Below are 18,434 nucleotides of genomic sequence, written 5' to 3' on the forward strand. Positions count from 1 at the left end.
AGCAGCCCTACCTTAACAGCTTGGCTGGTTTGCTGGGTGGTTTGGAGCCTTTTGATGGAAGGCGCTATTTAATTATCAGCGGTGTTATGTTCCCGGAGCTCCCTACATGAAAGCAAAATACCGGCAGTCTGTAATTAATCTAAGCTAATGTGCCACTGTTTACACTCCATCTCCCAAACCAGACAGATGTAAGAAGACACCCAGCCTTCATCTGGGATCCTCCCAGGTTATTTCTGAGCTATCTTTGGAGAACTGCAGCGAGCATATCTACCCACCCCGCAAGTCCCTCAGAAATGAGTACCTTTAACTTTTCTAAGGAATGAGTGGGAGACTTTGTTTCCTAGCAGGGAGCAGGGTTAATGCCTTTTCGTTTGCATTACCACAGCCAACACTGGCTGGCATGGTACAGGAGCACATAACTCCTCCAGTAGTCATGAATTTTGCAGTGTGAAAGCGTACGATGTAGTAAGCCTTGCTTCCTCCGTTGCTCTCCTCGGTTTGGATGAGTAGGAGGCTGCTGGCAGTGGGGATGTGCTGGAGCTCTTTGGTGGAAAGATGAGTGATTCTCTGGGACTCCAGTCTTAAAATATCATATGTTCATTTCTGATCACTCTGCTACAAATATTTAGCAGGAGAAGGTGATGAAAATGCTTAGAGCTGTGGAGAGACTGAAAAGATTACTCATCCTTAGATAGAGTGAAGAGTAATAAAAAGCAACATGACAGAAGTATATAAACTTTGAAGTAGAGAAGTAAACCAGGCGTTCCTGTGTATGCTTTTACATAATACAAGGTTTTCAATGAAATTGAAATAAAACATCTGACATAGGTGAAACTTATTTTTTCCTTACAGCACGTAAATAATTGAGATCAAGAGCATAGTAGAATGCAGAAAGGATTAGACATTTATATGGATAAAAATCTTACGCACAGTTTATGAATTTTATTCTAGCTGTTTTAGAAGGTATTGGGCCTCCTGCTCCTGGACAGTCTTCCAGCTGCAGCTGGTTAAACGCTCTTCCTGGCCCCGTAAACCCCTCATACCTTCCTTTGAAACATCTGACAGTGGACACTAGCTTAGAGGAGTCGTTGCCCGAGCCTTGCATTCCCGAACGTCTCTGCATTGAATGATTACTATAATCCTGGCTGGGATCAGAGGTGACCACAACTTTCTAATCACCTGAAGATGTAGATTATGAGGGTGATGATGTTGTCGTCCTCCCAGACTATAGATTCAAGATGGCAGTTATCCATCTTGTCAAACCACCAACTCAGTTGTCTTAGTTACCTCTTTACTAGTCATCTGCCCCCGTGTTGTGGTGGATAGGTGACCTCTGCAGGTCTGAGCTGCAGTAGGAAACGTTACAGCATCAGAGCCTATACGGTTCCCATCCTCTTGGGGAACGATGCATTTTGGATGTTGTATTGGCATCTTTTTTCAGCAATATGTTTTGTTCAGACTGAAGTGAGTTGTAAGCAGCTTAGTCATGTCAAAGGTTTTTGTTGGGTTTGACTTTTCCTTGTTACGAGTGTGTCTTTGAGCTCTGATTTCAGTTAACACTGATTTATCCCACTGCAGATGTACCAGTGCAGAGGAGTCCCCCCCCTGCCAGTGCACTGGGCGCGTTGTACGCTGGGGCATCCTGGGGGTACCTGGGACAGGTTCCCTGCTTCCACACCCCAGCATTTTGCTGGTTTAGCAGAGGTAGCCTGCTAGCATCGCTGGCCTGGAGGGAAGAAAAATTTGTAGTATCCAGCAGAGGGTGCTCATAAACAGATATCCCAAGTAACAGAGTACCACTGGGACCTCTGCGCTCCAGTTATCTGGTGGCCAAGCCCTGGTTTTCAGTGGCCATGGCCATGTTAGCAAGCAGAGTGGGCCAGGAGGAGAGGGTCTGGAGGGTGAACTAGTTGGCGCTGAAGACCTGGTGTCCATGCAATAGCTCTGTGGGGTGGAGGGGGTTGTTATTTTGGACTACCTCTTGTCTGGTCCCATGGATGTGGAGGAGGCGTGCAAGGTATCCTCCTCGAGCAGGGTCTCCTGTGCAGTTTCATCTGGAGGGAATCCAGTTTGCAAGCTCTAAGGCTGCTCCAAATTGCAAACCACTGCACGGATAGTGGGATTGATGGGGGATTTGCTTCAGAAGTGAATCCCTGTTTGAACTACAATAGTAGCATGCTCATGGTCATCTCGGTGTTGGTAGTGGTCAGGTCTGCTGTCGAGTCCCTGTAGCCCGTGTCAACCTGCTCCTTTTTGCAATGCAGGTGAGTGCAGGCACTCCAGCTGCTCTCCATTCAAGGCAGTTTCCAGCCTCTGAGTTTTGAACTTAGTTTATGCCTGAACTGAACTCAAACTCTCCAAGTTGCATCTCGATTAAAGCTTCCAAGTTCGATCAGATTATTTTTGTCCAAGCCACAAGGTACAATGCAAAACTGTAACTTGGTCCCAGCTGTGCTCAGAAGGGTCACAAACCTTTCAGTGAACCTGGGCTGAGTTAGTGCCAAATCCCAGAACCAGGTGTATTTTTCATGTGTTTTTAGGACCGTGTGTTGTAAATGTCACATGGCTCTGACATGGAGTCCCCAGAGCAAATGTAGCATGTGATCAGAGCACTGGGATTAGGGAAGAGGAGGAGGAATTTTTCTTCAGATAATTATAGGCAGCTGAGTTGCCTGTGGAAAGAGAAATCCTGCTAATGCTCAGCACCTTTAGAGTACTTACTGTAGAGTAGGCATCACCAAACTCTTCTGCATCAAAGGGGGAAATATCTGTCTGGTATGTAATCCAAGGCACTCTTGGATTAAAGAAAGATCATAGGGCACAATTATATCAAATGCAGAAGACTTCACTGCTGTCTTTACAAATCTCTCTTCTTTTCCCTAACACCTTTCTACTTTAAAAAAAAAAAAAAATCCCGAAGTGTTTAATCAGCATACCTAATTAATAATGCCGTCTCGCATAATTCATCTTTATAGTGCTCTCTCGCATGGGGTTTTCCACCAGTAGCTCTCAACACATTTTACAAAAGAGATTCTTCTCATGAGCCCCCTCTTGCATAGGGGGGAACCAAGGGAGAGGGGAAGGTACAAGAGACATGCTTCGGTTATGCAGCCAACCAAAGGTGGGGTCAGCAATAAAATTCCAGGTTCTTAATTTTGGGCTCTACTGGAACTGCTTCTCCAACCACCAAAGTGCATTTAGGGCTGGATGAAACACAGCAGCTATTGAAACAATTCAGGACAGAAAGTGGAGGAAGGCAGAAATGTAATTACGCACATAGGGAGCGGTCACGTAGCCAAATGCTGATGTTTGTGTAAAGCGACATGTCGTCCTTAATAACCACAAGTGTGGTCAGGCACCCATTTATTTCCTCTGAAAGACAACATGCCGAGCAGGTCAGCGCCCTCCAGCATGATGCTGAAACACTGGGTCAGTGTTGACTCAGAGGAAGGAGCTCCGCTGCCTGAGTCACCCGCATCGCTTCCTGAGGGACCCTGGTTTGCCTGGGAGTATCGGCGAGACCCAGCGCTGCCATCCTGCTGAGATCAGATGAGCTCATGACCTGAAGTGGTCTGGCTGCCGTTAAATATAAGGAGATACTGAAAAAAACACACTTCTCATTCTAAAGGCTAGAAGGGTGGGTGGTTGGTTTTTTTTTTTTAAATGGTTTTGTCTCGAATTACAGATATTCTCCCCCCCCCCCCAATGAAAAAAAAAAGAAGAAGAAAAAAGCCTTCTTTAACTAACTTGGTAATAATAGTATGGTTTTAAAAGTACTTGTTTAGCCAATGCTGACTATATGCTTACACAGCTACCTCTGGCCTGGGAAAGATTGAAACCACAATGGCTAAGTATAGAGGCCTCTAAAATATCTTCATATATACAGTGCCTGAATACATGAACAGAACTGGTCTCTATTCTGTCTACAGGAGCAATATTTTCCATAGGATTTGTATTGACAGAGGTTTTCCCCCTAGAGTTATGCATATTTATTAAAATAAAAATCCTCCAGAACTGCATCCATGTGCTGAACCCCATTCCACAACCACCTCCAACCTGATATAAGAAATATAATCTCCTCCTGAAGAAAAGTAAGCACTTTTTCATTCTATGGTGTAGAAGGCTCCGGACTAGGGATTGGTTTTTTTGGTCTTTTCTTTGTTGTTCTTGGTTTTTTTCTTTGTTTTTAAAGAGAGGGGGGAATTATTGCCAGGATTTCAGCCCTAGCTCTTGAGAACAGCTGGTGCACAAAGGAGAGATGCTCCCATCCTTGAAGTGTGGTAGGATCCATGGACTGAGCGACCAGAGCCGCGCTAGATGCTGGGCATACCAAGATGCATTTGCCTCTGTAAAGAAAGCAGATCTGTACGCAGCGTGAAGCTTGACGCTGGGATAAACTCCTGTTTGCATTTAGTGCTTTGTAGCTTGTTTTCTGGAGTGAAAATCTCTGCCCGTTTTGGAGCCTGACCCCTGACTTCTCTGTGTGCCTCCTTTTAACTTAAGCTGCCACAGTTGCTTTTGGGCAGTTGTGGGCAAAGCAGTTTTCTGTTCCTCCTCTGTGAGTGTGATACCTCAAATATGTTCCTGCCGATTCCCAGCTGTGGGCTAGTTTTGTACTGACACAACATATTCTTGGGTAAATGACAGATTTCTCTGAACCAGGGTTGGCGCTACTGGCTTTGCACGTAGCTGTAGGCAGTGCGTGACATTGTTCTGGTGGGGGCCAGGAGGCGGTAGGAGTGGCACGCTGAACGTGTGCCCAAATTATGTGCTCCAGGGAGCAACACCTGGTTTATGAGACGTGCAGATGTTGCGTAGGTGGTCCTCAGGCGCTTGTAGATTTTCCTATCATTTCTACCGTGCTTATCTGTCCTGGCTCTGGATCGTTTGCTGGCACACCAGCAACCCTGGAAACCCCCCAGCTTTCGTAATAGTAATCACTTGTCCTTCCTTTTTGGATAAAGCAGCTTCTTTAAATGTTTGTAACAGTATGCAGCTGAATATATAGACAGTTCTTTCAACACCGAGCCCCCGTCTGACACAATATGTCTGCAGTTACTGCACTCAAGCTGCATTTTGAAACCCTTCTTTCTACAAGGCCCATTCTTCAGGGAAATGGTATGGAAGGGGGCAGAAATGAACATGTGCTAAGACCTCCTCCAGTGGTGTGGGGAGGCTCTGGCAACTTTCCTGTACGGTGCCCTCGGCACAGGAATATCGATGATTTATATTCAAGACTTCTCTGATGACTTCCATGCAGAGGTCTTGAGGTTTTTTTGGGTTTTTTTAAACTTCCAAAAATAAGCTTTTCTGTTCTCATAGGTACGTACTACTCTCAGTTTAAGGGATTTTTTTGTCTCTGTTTATGATTGTGGGACATCCTATACTGGTGACAGAATTGACGAGATCCCATGAAGTTCAAAGGTCTGTAATACTCATGCTAGGACAGTTTTGGTGCAGTGTACGTCTCAAACAGGAGTGGTTCCAGTTGTCTGTTGCCTGTCAGTCCCCTCTTTTCACTTGCATCGTAAAGCTGCGCCAGAAAAGTAAGATCCAGCTGCATGTAAAATGCTGGCTATCTTTAGTCCTGCTGAACTGAGCACATCCCTCATGTCTCCGTCGGCCGCCCCTGGGTAGGGGACAGGAATACAGTCTCCTGTGGGGACCACTGCTGTTAGATCAAGGGGTATGAGAGAATACCCGTAAGGGGGATAAAGGAGCGGGGCTGGCAGGTATCTGTCAAATAAAGCAGTGGGAGTGCTGGGACAGAGGGTAGACACCGAATTACCTCCATGTCTTAGGAAGCTTTAACGATTTACAAGTGGCAAGTTGTATCTTTATAAGATCTTTATGGTATTATAAGAATACTGTAAATACTGTAAGAATACTGTAAAAAAATCTTTATAACATCCCGGTGAGCAAATCACTTCACTTTGGCATTCTGGATTCAAGTCTTGCAGGCCGCAGACCTCTGGGAGGATCATAATAGTTTCCAGACATGTTTATCATACATCTAGAAATCCACCTGTATAACGCAGCATGATAATTGGGCTCTTCACAAGGCAACCCCCCCGCAGAGGTGGGGTTGAAGCGTGTTGCATTTGAGGTGTATCTGCATGGAGCTGAGCATGAGGACTAAGGGAAAGGAGTTGGGGTCCAGGCCATGAGAGGTTGCCCTAAACAGAACACTCAGTCAACTCTGAGATCATTAAAACCACAGCTTAATCTGCAGGAAAAACAGAATATTTGAGGTGGATATGGAGAAAAATTATTAGAAGTAAACTGGAAGTGGTTGGGTAGCGGGGCTGCAGGCTATGCCTTTAGGGAGAGTTTTAGGAATGGGTAAGATAAATCCTTGTCAGGAATGATCCAAGTATACTTGATCCTGCCTCCGTGCAGAATTTGGATGGTGATCTCTGGAAGTCCCCAGTGTTTCAGTGATACTGTAAGCAGGCCTTTTCAAGGTTATCCATGGACAGCAGGCTGTGTATAAATAGAAAGACTCGGGACCCCAAGAGTGAGGTTCTCCTGTGGTGTTACGGCTGGCACTCAATTTATTAGGGTGAGAAGATGGAACTGGAACTGGTTCTTCACCTGACCTTTCATTTCGAGTGCTGATAGTGAATCACAGGTCACATCCTACACTACTAGTTCCTGGTGATTCTGGGTCCCTTATCTTTGGATAGTGAAGCTCTCAAACTATCTTGGAGAGCAGACTCATCCATCTTCCAGAAGTTAAGACACGTACAGAGTATCTTAAAGCACATCAGCCTTAATGAGCAGTTATGAGCTGGCTAGACCATTTGTCTTTTTCTCTTACTGCCTTAAAACTCTGCAAAAACAGTGTCTGTGTGGATGGAGAGAATGAGGCAAAGAGGGGCAAAAGACCCGATCCAAGAAGGAAAAAAACAAAAAACTAAAAACCAAAACAAAACAAAAACCCAAAACAAATGACATTTAGGCAGTATTCAAAATTGCAAAATCAAAATCTCCAGCTTAGGCACCCCCTAGCTCCTGGAGGCATCTAAATTCCACAAATGCCTCATTTGGTTTTTTATCTGTGTTTGTCTGGGTTGGGTTTTTTTGTTGTTGTGGGTTTTTTTAATTTTTATTTTAACACCCCTTGAGTGCCGAGTGTTGCACTTGCGTGCCTGCCCAAAACTGCTTGAGTCTGATCACCATCCAGAAAGAAAGCATCCTGGCCCCTCAGCGTCCCCGGGTGTTTTCGGAGCACACCTAGCACACACAGACACGATAAGATCGAAAACGCAGTGGCAGCTGCCGCTTTCTTTTGGAACATCTTATATAGCAGCCAAATGGTTGGAAGGCTCGGGGATCAAAACCTCCTTCTGCGTTTTATCCAACAGCTGCTTTATGCAACACGCCAAGGGGTTTTGGAAGGAGACGGGCCCCCAGAGTAAATGCTCGTGGTCTATAGCCATTGCTTCCTTCATCTGCACTGTTTCTTGCGCCAAATCTGGAATAATCATCCACGCTGTAGCACTGCTTATACGGGGATAGTGAAGAGTGGCCCTTTCTCCTGGCCCTCGCCTGAGGGCCGATGGTTAGTGCCTTCTCCAGGAGGGATAGGTTTGAAGTGCCACGAAGGGAGAGAGGAATTAAAGCAGGTCTACTGCTTCCTTAGGCTACTGTTTAAAGCAGGGCATACCACTGCTTCCTCCGGGTATGGCTCACTTGCTTGCACGCCAGCAGGAGAGTGGCAATTTGATGGTAGACAAGATGCACCTAATTTTGGGTCACGTGTGAGCGTAGGCAATCCCCGGGAGCTCTGAGCAAGGTACAGAGCTCCTCAGGCAGGAGAGCCAGCGGCATTTCTCTTTTGGCCAGCCCGTGCTAAGCGGCTCCATGCTCAACAAGTTGTTCTGGAGCCTCAGAGGTGTCTGACTCTTCTTGGAGGCCGCGAAAGCACCGAGGACCCTAACCCTGGGATCCACCCTTGGAGCAAGGCCCTTAAAAGCTGGGTGTTGCAGCGCGTGCGTCTTCTGTGCCAAGTCTTTTTTGGAGCTTGCTGCCTGTAACTTGTGCAAGACCTCCTGCATAATGGCTTTGCAGAGCCAAAGCCCAGCCTGTCCAGTGGACCACATCCCTGCCTGCTCCTTGCTTTTTCAGTTCGGTGAGGCTCACAGGGCTGGAACTGGTTGCTTTTTCTCAAGCTGTTATTAAAGAAAAACAACAAACTTCTGGTGTCGCTTCTGTGGAAAAGCGTTTCTGTTTGTTGCACGGTGCTGGGGTGGGACTCATCTAACCTGGAGCCTGGGGTCCGTCCTGTAGGACAGAGAGGAGGCGTGCTGCCCAGCTGAGCCCTGGTTTCGCTGGATCCAGCTGCAGTGGTTTAGGTTTCTGGCTGGGTCCGTCTGAAAGCAGCACAGAGCAAAACACAAAGAGAGGGAGGGTCGTAAGTACCCCCATTCTCTCCTGATAATCCCTTAAAAAATAATTGCAGGCCTAAACCTCTGGCCTCCAGCAAATTTTCCACTCGATTAGAGGCTTTTGTGAAGCTGGGGAAAGGGACACGCAGACTTGCACATTGTGCCACTGCCCAAAACTTCCAGCTGGGATTTTTTCCATCAAAAGGGGATTTTAGTAAAACCATTATAAGGGGCTTAGTCACAGAAAAGCAGTTGAGCTGAGACAGGGGTAGATTAGCTTTAACATGCTTGTTTTTGGCACTAGGGACAGGGTGGAAGTTACACCCAGCCGCTCACATGCAGCCTCCCCCGTCTGGCTGCGTCCCCGGCAGGTGCGCGCGGGAGATGTCCCCCCTCCGATGTCCCCAGGGCACGCTGTGTCTGAAACCCGCAGAGGTGAGGGGAAGGCAGCGGGCAGCCCAGGCGCAAGTCCTCGCGCCGTGTGGTCTGGGTCTGGATACCAAAAGTCGCGGCCGCTGGATCAGTCTTTGGTGTTGGTCTGGGCGAGTTTTTGCTAATGGACAGGTGCCTCTCGGGAGGGAAAACCATGAGGGGCGATAGCATTTGCAGCCTTAAGGACCGTGTCCTGCCCGCACCTTTGATCTGCACGGGTGGTCCCCGAGCATCGCTGCAGGGACAGTCCTGGTGAAGATGTGGATAGAGCAGCTGGGAGAGCTGCAACCCGAGCCGTACCTGGGCCGTCGGCCTTCAGGGCTGTCAAGGCGGCGCTTTTTGTCAGCTCAGCATTTGTTTGGTACGGCTCGCTGTTGCCTGAAATAAAAAGCCGTGACGGCTGAAGAGTCTGAACAGGTAGGGATGGCTTGTTGGAGCCGTTCCTGCTGCTGGGAGCTCTTCCACAGCCCGCACTCGTACACCAACGCTTCTGGGGCTCTGGGTGGCAGAGCCTGGTGTGGGAAGAGTAGGAAGATGTCCTCTGCGCTTGGCGTTTCTCTGTCCTGATCCTCGCTCTCCAGGGTTCTTAGGCTGGAAAATTCATTTCAGGTTTTTGCTGCTCCAAGTGGCAGAAGCCAGCAGGACTGGAGACGGGAGAGGTGGCCACCAGGCGCTGTTCGGCCAAAAAATAATAATAATAAACAAGAAAACAATTTTCTTGATGTCAAGCTATAGATGCCAAGAGAGGCAGGCTTCAGGCAGAAGCACTACATCTAGGATGGGTGTTTTCTAGAAGGCGTGTGGGTCTCGCACAGCGATGGGGTGCATCGACCAGTGGTCCAGCACCAGTTAGATCCGCCCCCCCGGGGAGCCGGGGCTCCGCTGGGGCCCGTTCGGGCCCCAGCGGAGCCCCGGCTCCCCGCGGGGCGGGGGGGGGGGCAGCGGGTTGACCGGTACCGGGCGGGCGGCGGCACTCGGCGGGCAATGCTGCCGCCTGGCGGAAGGGAGCCGTTCCTGCAAGCCCGCACCCGGGAGAGACGGGTGGCGGGAGGATAAGGGGCTGAGGATGAGGATGGTGTCACGGAAGGAGAGAATGGCAAAGGGTTGTAAAGTTTGGACGCTTTGCGGGAGGAAGAGGATAAACCTCACATATAAATGTTTTTGTTGTGGTGTTTTTTGTTTTTTAAAGCTAGGAGGGGAAATCACTTCATCTTGAAATCACTAAGCTGTGCCTGGAGACACAAGACTCAAAGGAAGGAAAATAACTAGGAGGAGTTGCCCATCTCTAGATCCAAGTTAGTTTCTGTAGCAGAATAGGAGTTTGGTTTATGTCTCGGTAACCCTCTCATGTGGAAATACTTGCTCAGGGCATATATCCAGGCCCTGGTATTAAACTTTTGACACTCTTTCCAAAACACACCCCAAATTTCAGGAAATCTTGTAGGAAAATCCCATTTCCGTTCATCCTTCTGTTGCAAGGACAGATCAGATTCGGATCTTTCGAAATCTCCGTGGTGCTATTTCAGTTTGGGCTGCTATTGAGCTAATGCATTTGGTAGATTTAATTAAAGAAGGGGGAGAAGCACTAGCATCCCTGCCAAATGTGGCTGGAGTCTAAGTTCTGGCACAGGAGCCTGACGAACCCTCTCCAGCTCTTTCTTCCGTGCAGCTTCGGGCTGGGGAATTGAGCGGGATGGCCTGGCTGGCTGGCCGCGGCGGGGAGCGTCGTGCAGCCCAGCCAGCAGCTCTGGCGTGGGGCCTCGCCGATGTCCCCAGGGGTCCTGACATCTAGCCCACACCACCCACTTGAGTTTATCCATTATCTTTTTCCTCTGCAAAAGGCACTATTAAAGAGCTGCTGGCTAGAAGAGTGGGATTTAAGGTAGAGGAGGGAGAGGGAGAAAACAAAAAAGGGTCCGCTTTGCTAGAAGCATCCTGTGTGTGTATGTAGCGAGGCTGCCAGATCCAAGGGACACCTACCCTTGAGCTGTTAATGGCACCCTGTGCTAACTTCTAGCTTTGGTTCCAAAAACTTTGGGTGTCTTGGCCGCCCAGCTCTCATTTTAACTCTTCCCTGACTGCCAAAGAGCAGGTTCAGCAGTAAGTGCTGTAATATCTGGCACGGAGATCACCTCTCGTCCTAGCACAGGCCCCAGGCAGTTTGCATGACAGCTGCCCCGTGACCCCGTTATTTATTATTCCAGAAACAAAGGACCCCAGAATCATCACGACAAACTGATTCAGCCAAACCCACGGTGTGAGGTATAAAACGTCTAAATCTGTCATGCGCGGGCCTCCCGTATGCTAGTCCAAGGGCAGCAGGACCCACGTGAAGCCTCCTTTTCCTCCCCGTCTCCTGGGGAGAGGAGCCAGCCACGGGCTCTGGCCAGGGAAGCAGCTGCTGCAGCAGACCAGGGACCCCTGCGTACACAGGGACTTCACTGCAGCTCATGAGCCGGCGTCCCCCACCACTGCCCCTAGGTCCCCGGCCACCTCCTCTGCCGCCCAGTCCCTTCATCTCCCCCTTTCCGTCGCTCCTGCTCTGCTCCACTTTCCGCTGCCACCTCAAGCGTGGCCCCTGTGCTGCCCAGAGCCACCAGTCCGTAAAGCAGGTCCCTGGTTCGTCCTCCATCTTCTCTGCCCCAGCTTGTGCAGCTGTAGGCAAGGGACCCTCCTGCCCCAACCGGCACGGCTGGGTGGGCCGGGAGCTCTTTTGCTGGGCACAGTGGCGAAGGCTGGCACCAAAGCCACCGCTGGGGCACCGCGGGCTCGCTGACACAGACAGGAGACTTCCAGCTCACTTCCAAATAGCGTTTTGGGGTTTTTTTATGGTTTTCTACCCCAGTTGCCAACTGAGTCATCTTCAAAAATTCAAGAGCGGATGGAGAGTGAAAATTAAGTTTCCTTGTTACCCTGAGGAGTCATATGGTAATTGGTCTATGGTTGCTGGCAATGGATTATTTATTTTAAGAAACCCTTCTCTTTACTAGTAAACAGATGCGTTTCCCCAGCCCTGGCCTGGCTGGACAGGGAGAACTGCCTCTGTGCCGGAGGAGGTGCTGTCACACCAGGGCATGAGGAAGGCATGAGGAGCACTTGCTCCATCTATGGGAACAGCCTGGTGTCTGAATGCTGGGCTTTGCGGAGGCTTTGGTTTTGGCAGCTTCCTTAGGCTCGGGTTCCCCTTAAATAGCATTGCAGGCCATGTGGGCAATGTTTTGACTTGGTTTTTTTTTTCTTTTTTTTTAAATGGGGAGCGGAAATATGGGGCTTAATAAGAAGAGATGCCATTTTCACTCAAATCCAGCAGAAACAAACTTACCTTATGAGAGATATGTCGTTCCCCATCCCTGGCTGGAGCTGCTGCCTACCCCAGGAACATTCACATTTACAGCAGTAATGGGAACCTGATCTGGAATGCCCGTTGTTTATAATATTCATACACACATCCTCTTTTTGGGTCAAGAAGTTACTGTAAACTTTTTTTTCTTAACGCAGGAAAGACAGACCCCACACCTCCCTCCAAGGAAAGGAAGATGGATATAGTGTCAGGCTCAATTAGATCCAATTGTGGTGGCTTTCCCTAAAGCGAACAATGCAGCTTTTGTGATGGACTCCCAGCAGAAAGCTTGGAAGTCTTGGAAAGAGGGGAGGAAAAACCAACATGCGCCCCAAAGTCCAAACCTTGAGACAGTCCAGGTCCTTAGGATGCGGAGGAGATGAGAGTGTTTCTTCTGAAGAGGTCCAGAGTTGGGCATGATTTTCCCCTTTGAAACGCGGCACTGACCTAGAAGGGGTGAGGTGGTTGGAGCTGGCAGCAAAGGAGTATGCCCAGTCCAGCCTCAACCAAAAATATGCGTGGAGGCAGAGGGTGAGGACCCGGGGCAGGCCGGCCCCGGCGGCAGAGGGGACCTGCTCTGGTCGGGCATCCCACCCACCTGGAGCAGCACCCAGCCAGGGCTGCTGGAGCGGGGCAGCGCGGGGGCGGGGGGGGGGGAACAAAGTGGCCTGCTCAGGGCTGGAAGTGCTTAAAATGCAAATGTACAGGAACTTCAGACCATCCCCCTCCCTCCTCCTCGGCGCGGAGGAAAGCAGCTTAAATACAGCCAGGCCTGGAGAGGAATGTTAAAAAGAGGGGAAGAATCGCCCTCCTCCTTTCCATAGGGACCCGGGCCCGGCCAGATTGAGTATGCATGACTGAGCAAGCAAGCAGGGACAGCTCCTCTTTTAACTTTCCTGAACAATGGCTCCGGCTTCTTCCACCATTTCGCATTCCCCCTCCTTGGAGGCAGGCAGGGGGCAGTGGGCGAGCCCCGCCGCCGGGCTGCGGGGAGAGGGGCTTTGTCGCTGCCCTGTAAACACCGCTTAAGCGCCAGCGCCAGCAACAATAAAAAACCCACATCGGGGAAGGCTGAAAAGGGACCCCGTCGGGTTAAAAGTCATACATTGAGGAGAAAGATTACGGTATAGGACAAAGGACACCTTGGATTAGGCAAACTTTTTTTTTTTTTTTTTTTTTTTTACATTCCCACTTTACTTCCTCTTTAATCTTAGCCTGGGCAGTGGAAACCAACCAGGACAGTTCGGATTTCCCAGGTCCTCGTGCGCCGGCGAGGGCACGGTTCCCGGTGGCTGTCACTGCTGGGAAATGTTTTATTTGATGGGTCTTCCACCCAGGGCGGGCCTCAATTTAAGTAAATCACAAAAACCTCTGCCGTCTACCTGGAGCTTTAAAACATTAAGAAACAGCCCTTCTGTCCCCCCTCCCAAATGCCTTCCTCTACCACTGAATACCCGATTCACTTGCTGGCGAGCGTCAGCACTTTTGGCTTGCCTGACCTCAGACGGAGCCGACGCCTCACACCGATGGGCAGCTGAACTCGGTTCCTCCCCGAGGGTCGCTGCCAGCGCCCTCGCAGAGAAGGCTGGTCCCACCAAACACCTTCCTCGCAACCCCTCCGTGATGATGTTGCTCAACATCCTGCACGGGAGGCGCCAGGCGCTCTTCCCTCTCCTACTCCCTCCCTCCCGGCAACACGAGCGAGCACCCCCAAGCCCCCGCGGTGAGCCGCACGGCATACTTACCAAACCCAACGCATCGATAGATACTTGTCTTTAAAAAGCACAGACAACACAGATACGGCTTTTTTTTTTTTTTTTTTTTTCAAAAACATACTTCATATTTCCTCTTTTATTATATAAATATGTTTAACCTTTTACTGTAAGAATATAAAATGTTTTAAGAGGATCTTTGTTATTTTTTTATACAAATTCACAAACAGTACAATTAATCCATAGGGGTCTCTGGGTTTGCATTAACTCCGTGGTCTGGCCTGTTACTGTGGAGGATTTGAGATTTTGAACAGAAGAGCAAAAAAAAAGCCAAGATATTTTTCTTTAAAAAAAAAAAAAGAATCAAAACCAAAACTTCCTCTTTAAAATAATAATTAAAAAAAAAAAAAAATCTAAAGACCCAGCTCCATTTTATTGACAGAACAGAGATAAGACAGATGAACTTCAGTCTCCTCCCCTTCACATCGCAGCCTCAGGGCCTGCAGGCCAGCTCTGCTCCTCTCCACCTACAACCAGGAAGCCTCGTGTAGTGACCTTTTGTAGGTGATTTGGGAGGGGAAAGCATTTGCATATATCTATATATATAATTTTTTTTTAAACAAACTTGCATTTTACACATTTCTGTAGTAGCCCAATCCTCAGCGTGGATTCTCGCATGTTACACGTTTGTGCTAGAAGAACAAAAATGCAGAAGCACAGTTCGGGTCCCCAGTCCCCAGTGAACAGGGAGGGAGAGGCACAACCAGAATGTGAAGGTGGGACACAACAGGGTAAGCTTAAAAAACAAAACAAAAAAAAAAAGGGGGGGGGGGGGGGTGGCAGGGAGAAAAAGAAGAACAAACCCAAGGGGCATTATTCCAGTCTAGGCACAAAAATGTTTCAGTCTCAAAATCTCTTTCCTGTAAGAATTCCAGGGCTTTTGAGGAGGAAAAAAAAAAAAGTAACAAATTAAAACGAGGTAGCCAGACATCATATATATATTTATATATATAGAATATATTCAGCAGAAAAAAAATGTACTTAAAAATCCACAAGAACAGCAACTTCAAATGTCTTTAAAAATAAAACCATGTAAGAAAATGAATACTGTAAAGAGAATGAGTGAGGAAAACTGGGATCAGTTACAGGACATAAGCAAGGGATAGATGCTGTAAGAGGCTGTTTTTGTAGCAGTAATTTTTTTTATGCATTTCAAAATAAAAACAGGTCACAGTATCTCAAATGAAGCAGAAATGAAGCTGGAGATTCTTCCTCAATTCCCCCAGGGTAGAGGGGAGCTAGCCACCCCTTCTACCCGCTCAGCCCCGACCCACAGAGGAATGGATATGTAGCTGGATACGTCTATCCCTGTTGCCAAGAAGAAGGAGGGGAGAAAAAGAGAGAATGATGAAAGGGAAGACGAGTCTCAGTAACTCTCAGTGTCCCCCAGTGCATGGGAAGGCTTAAGAGACTGGGGTCCGTGTCCAGTCCAGTCCCCCCAGAGACAGGAGAAGGAGGAAATGCCATCTTCATCTCCACTAGAGAGATGGGGAGAGAGAATGGAGTGCCTAGGCTTTTCCGTTAACCATAGTGCAGGATGACACGGAAACGTACTGACAAAAGGAGAGGCTGTAGCTATCCCTAGTCTCAGTGCAGTGGAGAACTGGAAGAGTGGGAGGTTGTATCCACCCACAGCAGAGAATAACGTGGAACTGGAGATTGAAAACAGATTTAAAAAAAAAAAAAAAAAAATATCAATGTACCTAGGGAGCAGTATTTCTGTCACAATTCCCAGTTGACAGGGGAGGAGCAAGCGCAGAGGTGGAATGGTTATTTTACCAAAAGCTGTGCCTGTGCCCAGCGCAGGATGACTGGGTGGTCGGGTACATAAGTGTAGCTAGGAAGCCTTTTCTGCTGTTATTGTTTGTTCCCATCTCCATTCCCACTCTCCTTTACAGCAACCAAAAATAATCTATCCTGAATACACGGCAGAACACGGGTCTGTCTTTATCCATCCTTAGTGCATGAAGGGATGGAATTGGGGAGTGGGGATAAAGAGGGGTGTCTCTAGCCCCAGTGCATAAGAGTGTGGGCTTCTACCTCTTCCGCAGGGAAGGATGCTGTTGGGAAAAGGGGAGCTCTGTCTCCCCAGCATAGAGCTGGAGGCATGACCTGGAAAAAGGATAGGTGCTTTCTCTCTCTCCTCCTGCCCCCCCTTCCTCCTCTTCCTCCTGCAGGGCAAGGGTAGGTTGGCAGCACAGAAGGGTTGAGGATATACTCTCTTTCTCTACGTTCCTCCCTCCGGTGCCAGGGTGCGTGGGTAGCATGGCTCTGTGCGTGCCCCTCTCTCTCTTTCTCTCCTCCATTGCAGCAGTCAGTCAGTAAGTCAGTGAGTCCCTCCAGAGGAGATGGAGGTCTCGGGGTGCCCCCCTCCTCTCACCTGACCTTCTCGCTCTCAGTCATTTCCCACAGTCCCAGGTTGAGCACCTTGAGGCAGGGCAGCTGGGTGATGCGCTCCAAGCCCCGCTTGGTGATGCGGGTGCAGCCGTAGAGATCGATGCCCGTGAGCTGGCTGAGGTGTTCGGCGATGAGCTCCAGGCCCTTGTCAGTGATGCGGACGCACTGGCCGATGTTGAGGGTGCGGAGCCCGTGCATCTGCCGCACCATGCGGTTGATGCCCTCGTCGCTAATGTGGCAGGAGCAGAGGGAGAGGGAGCGCAGCCCGTCCAGGCCCTGCGCGATATAGGCTAGGCTCTGGTCCCCCACCTTGTCGCAGAAGGAGACGTCGAGGCCGGAGAGCCGCAGGCTGCCCATGGCCAGATGCATGATGCCCGTGTCGCTGATGTTGTCGCAGGAGCGCAGGTTGAGGCTGCGCAGGCTGCTCATGTGCGACAGGTGCAGCAGCCCCGCGTCCGAGATGCCCCCGCAGAAGCTGAGGTTGAGCTGGCGGAGGCGGCCCAGCCCACGGGCCAGGTGCTTGAGCGAGAGGTCGCTGAGCTTCTGGCAGTCCTGCAGCGTGAGCTGCTCCAGGCCCAGGCAGCCCTCGGCCGCGCTGCGCGTCATGCCCGCCAGGTGCCCGATGCCCACGTCGGAAAGGTGCCGGCAGGAGCGCAGGTTGAGGCTCTTGAGGCGCTGCAGGCCCCAGGCGATGAGGAGGAGGCCGGTGTTGGTGATGTTGCTGCAGCCCCCCAGCTCCAGCACCTCCAGCCCCTTGAGGTACTGGGCGATGCGGCCCAGGCTGCTGTCCGTGATCTGCTTGCAGAGGCTCAGGTTGAGCGAGCGCAGGGAGCTGATCTCCGCCACGAAGGCGTGGCCCAGCCCGTTGTCGGTGAGGTTGTAGCAGCCGCTGAGGTTGAGGCTCTCGATGTCCGCCATGCCCTGGATCACGTAGCTCAGGCTGCGCCGCAGCGACAGGATCTGCACCCGCCGGATGCCCCGCGCCGCCAGGCTGGGGAAGAGCGAGGGGTTGGCGCGGCGCAGGTGCAGCTTGGCCTCCACGCCCCGCCAGACCGAGCGGTGGTAGGCGGCGTCCCGCCAGGCCGTGCACACCTGCGCCGCCCGGCCCTTGTCCCGCACCTCCAGGTACCCGAAGATCATGGCCAGCAGCTCGGGGAACAGGCACGAGATGTGCGTTTCCATCGCACGCCCGCGCCCGGCCGCCCCCGCCGGCGCCGCGCTCCTCCTCGCCGCCGGGCCCGGCCCGCTTCCGCTCGGGGCCCGCCCGCCTTCCGCTCCGCGCCGTGCCGCGCCGCGCTCCGCTCCGCTCCTCCTCGCCGCCGCCGCCGCCCTCACATCGCCGGCCCGGGCGGCGCGGCCCGGCCCGCGGGAGACGCTGCTGCGCGACCGCCGGCCCGGCCCGGCCCCGCGCCCTGCGCCCGCCGCCGCCGCCTCTACCGCCGCGCCGGGCGGGCCGCGCCGCTGCTGCCGCCGCGCTGCTGCGGCCGCGCCGCCCCGTGCCGCATCGTGCCGCCTCCCGGCGGGCGGGCGGGTGCGCCCCGGCGGCGGCGGCGGCCCCCGCGCTCCGTCCCTGGTGCCGGCCGCCGAGCCCCGCCGCCTCCCTTTGTCTCCGCGCTGCCGCCGCTCACAGCCCGCGGCCCCGGGCCGCCCGCATCCCGCGGCGGCGGCGAGAAGGCAGCGAGGGCAGGGGGTCGCGCCGGCCCGGCCCGGCCCGGCCCGCCCCGCCGCCGGTACCGACTCCGCCGCTCCGGGCCCGGCCGCCGCCGGCCGCCTGCTCCGCTCCGCCGCGCGCCGCTCGCTGCTGGGCCCCGGCGCCGCGCTCCGGCCGGGCGGGAGGGGGAGGAGGCGCGGCGAGGCCAGGCGGGGGGAGGAGGAGGAGGGAGGGAGGGAGGAGGCGGCGCTGGGCCGGGCCGGGCCTGGCGGCGGCGGCGCCGCTCGCCTTCCCCCCCGCGCCGCTTGCGCAATGGTACGATCCGGAACACTCCGAGCCGTCGCCCTGGCAACAGCGCGGCCCATTCGCTGCGCCCCGCCGTTAACCGTTGCCGCGCCGCCGCGGCGCCCCGCTGCCCGCCGCCCCCGCCCGCAGCCGCCGGGGGCGCCAGC

General features: G+C 51.8%; 2 protein-coding genes across 2 annotated transcripts in view; one reads left to right on the top strand and one right to left on the bottom strand.

The window, feature by feature from the left end:
• WNT5B (Wnt family member 5B) overlaps positions 1–18,434 on the top strand; it is a 73,691-nt gene that overhangs the window by 16,874 nt on the left and 38,383 nt on the right. The window lies entirely within an intron of this gene.
• FBXL14 (F-box and leucine rich repeat protein 14) lies at positions 14,007–18,195 on the bottom strand. The gene has a single exon (XM_009473598.2). It carries the CDS (start codon positions 17,511–17,513, stop codon positions 16,311–16,313), a length of 1,203 nt encoding a protein of 400 aa, XP_009471873.1. The 5' UTR covers positions 17,514–18,195; the 3' UTR covers positions 14,007–16,310.

This window comes from Nipponia nippon, unplaced genomic scaffold (assembly GCF_047370975.1).
Source record: "Nipponia nippon isolate SJK-2023a ecotype South Korea unplaced genomic scaffold, ASM4737097v1 scaffold_3, whole genome shotgun sequence".
Classification (NCBI taxonomy): Eukaryota; Metazoa; Chordata; class Aves; order Pelecaniformes; family Threskiornithidae; genus Nipponia; species Nipponia nippon.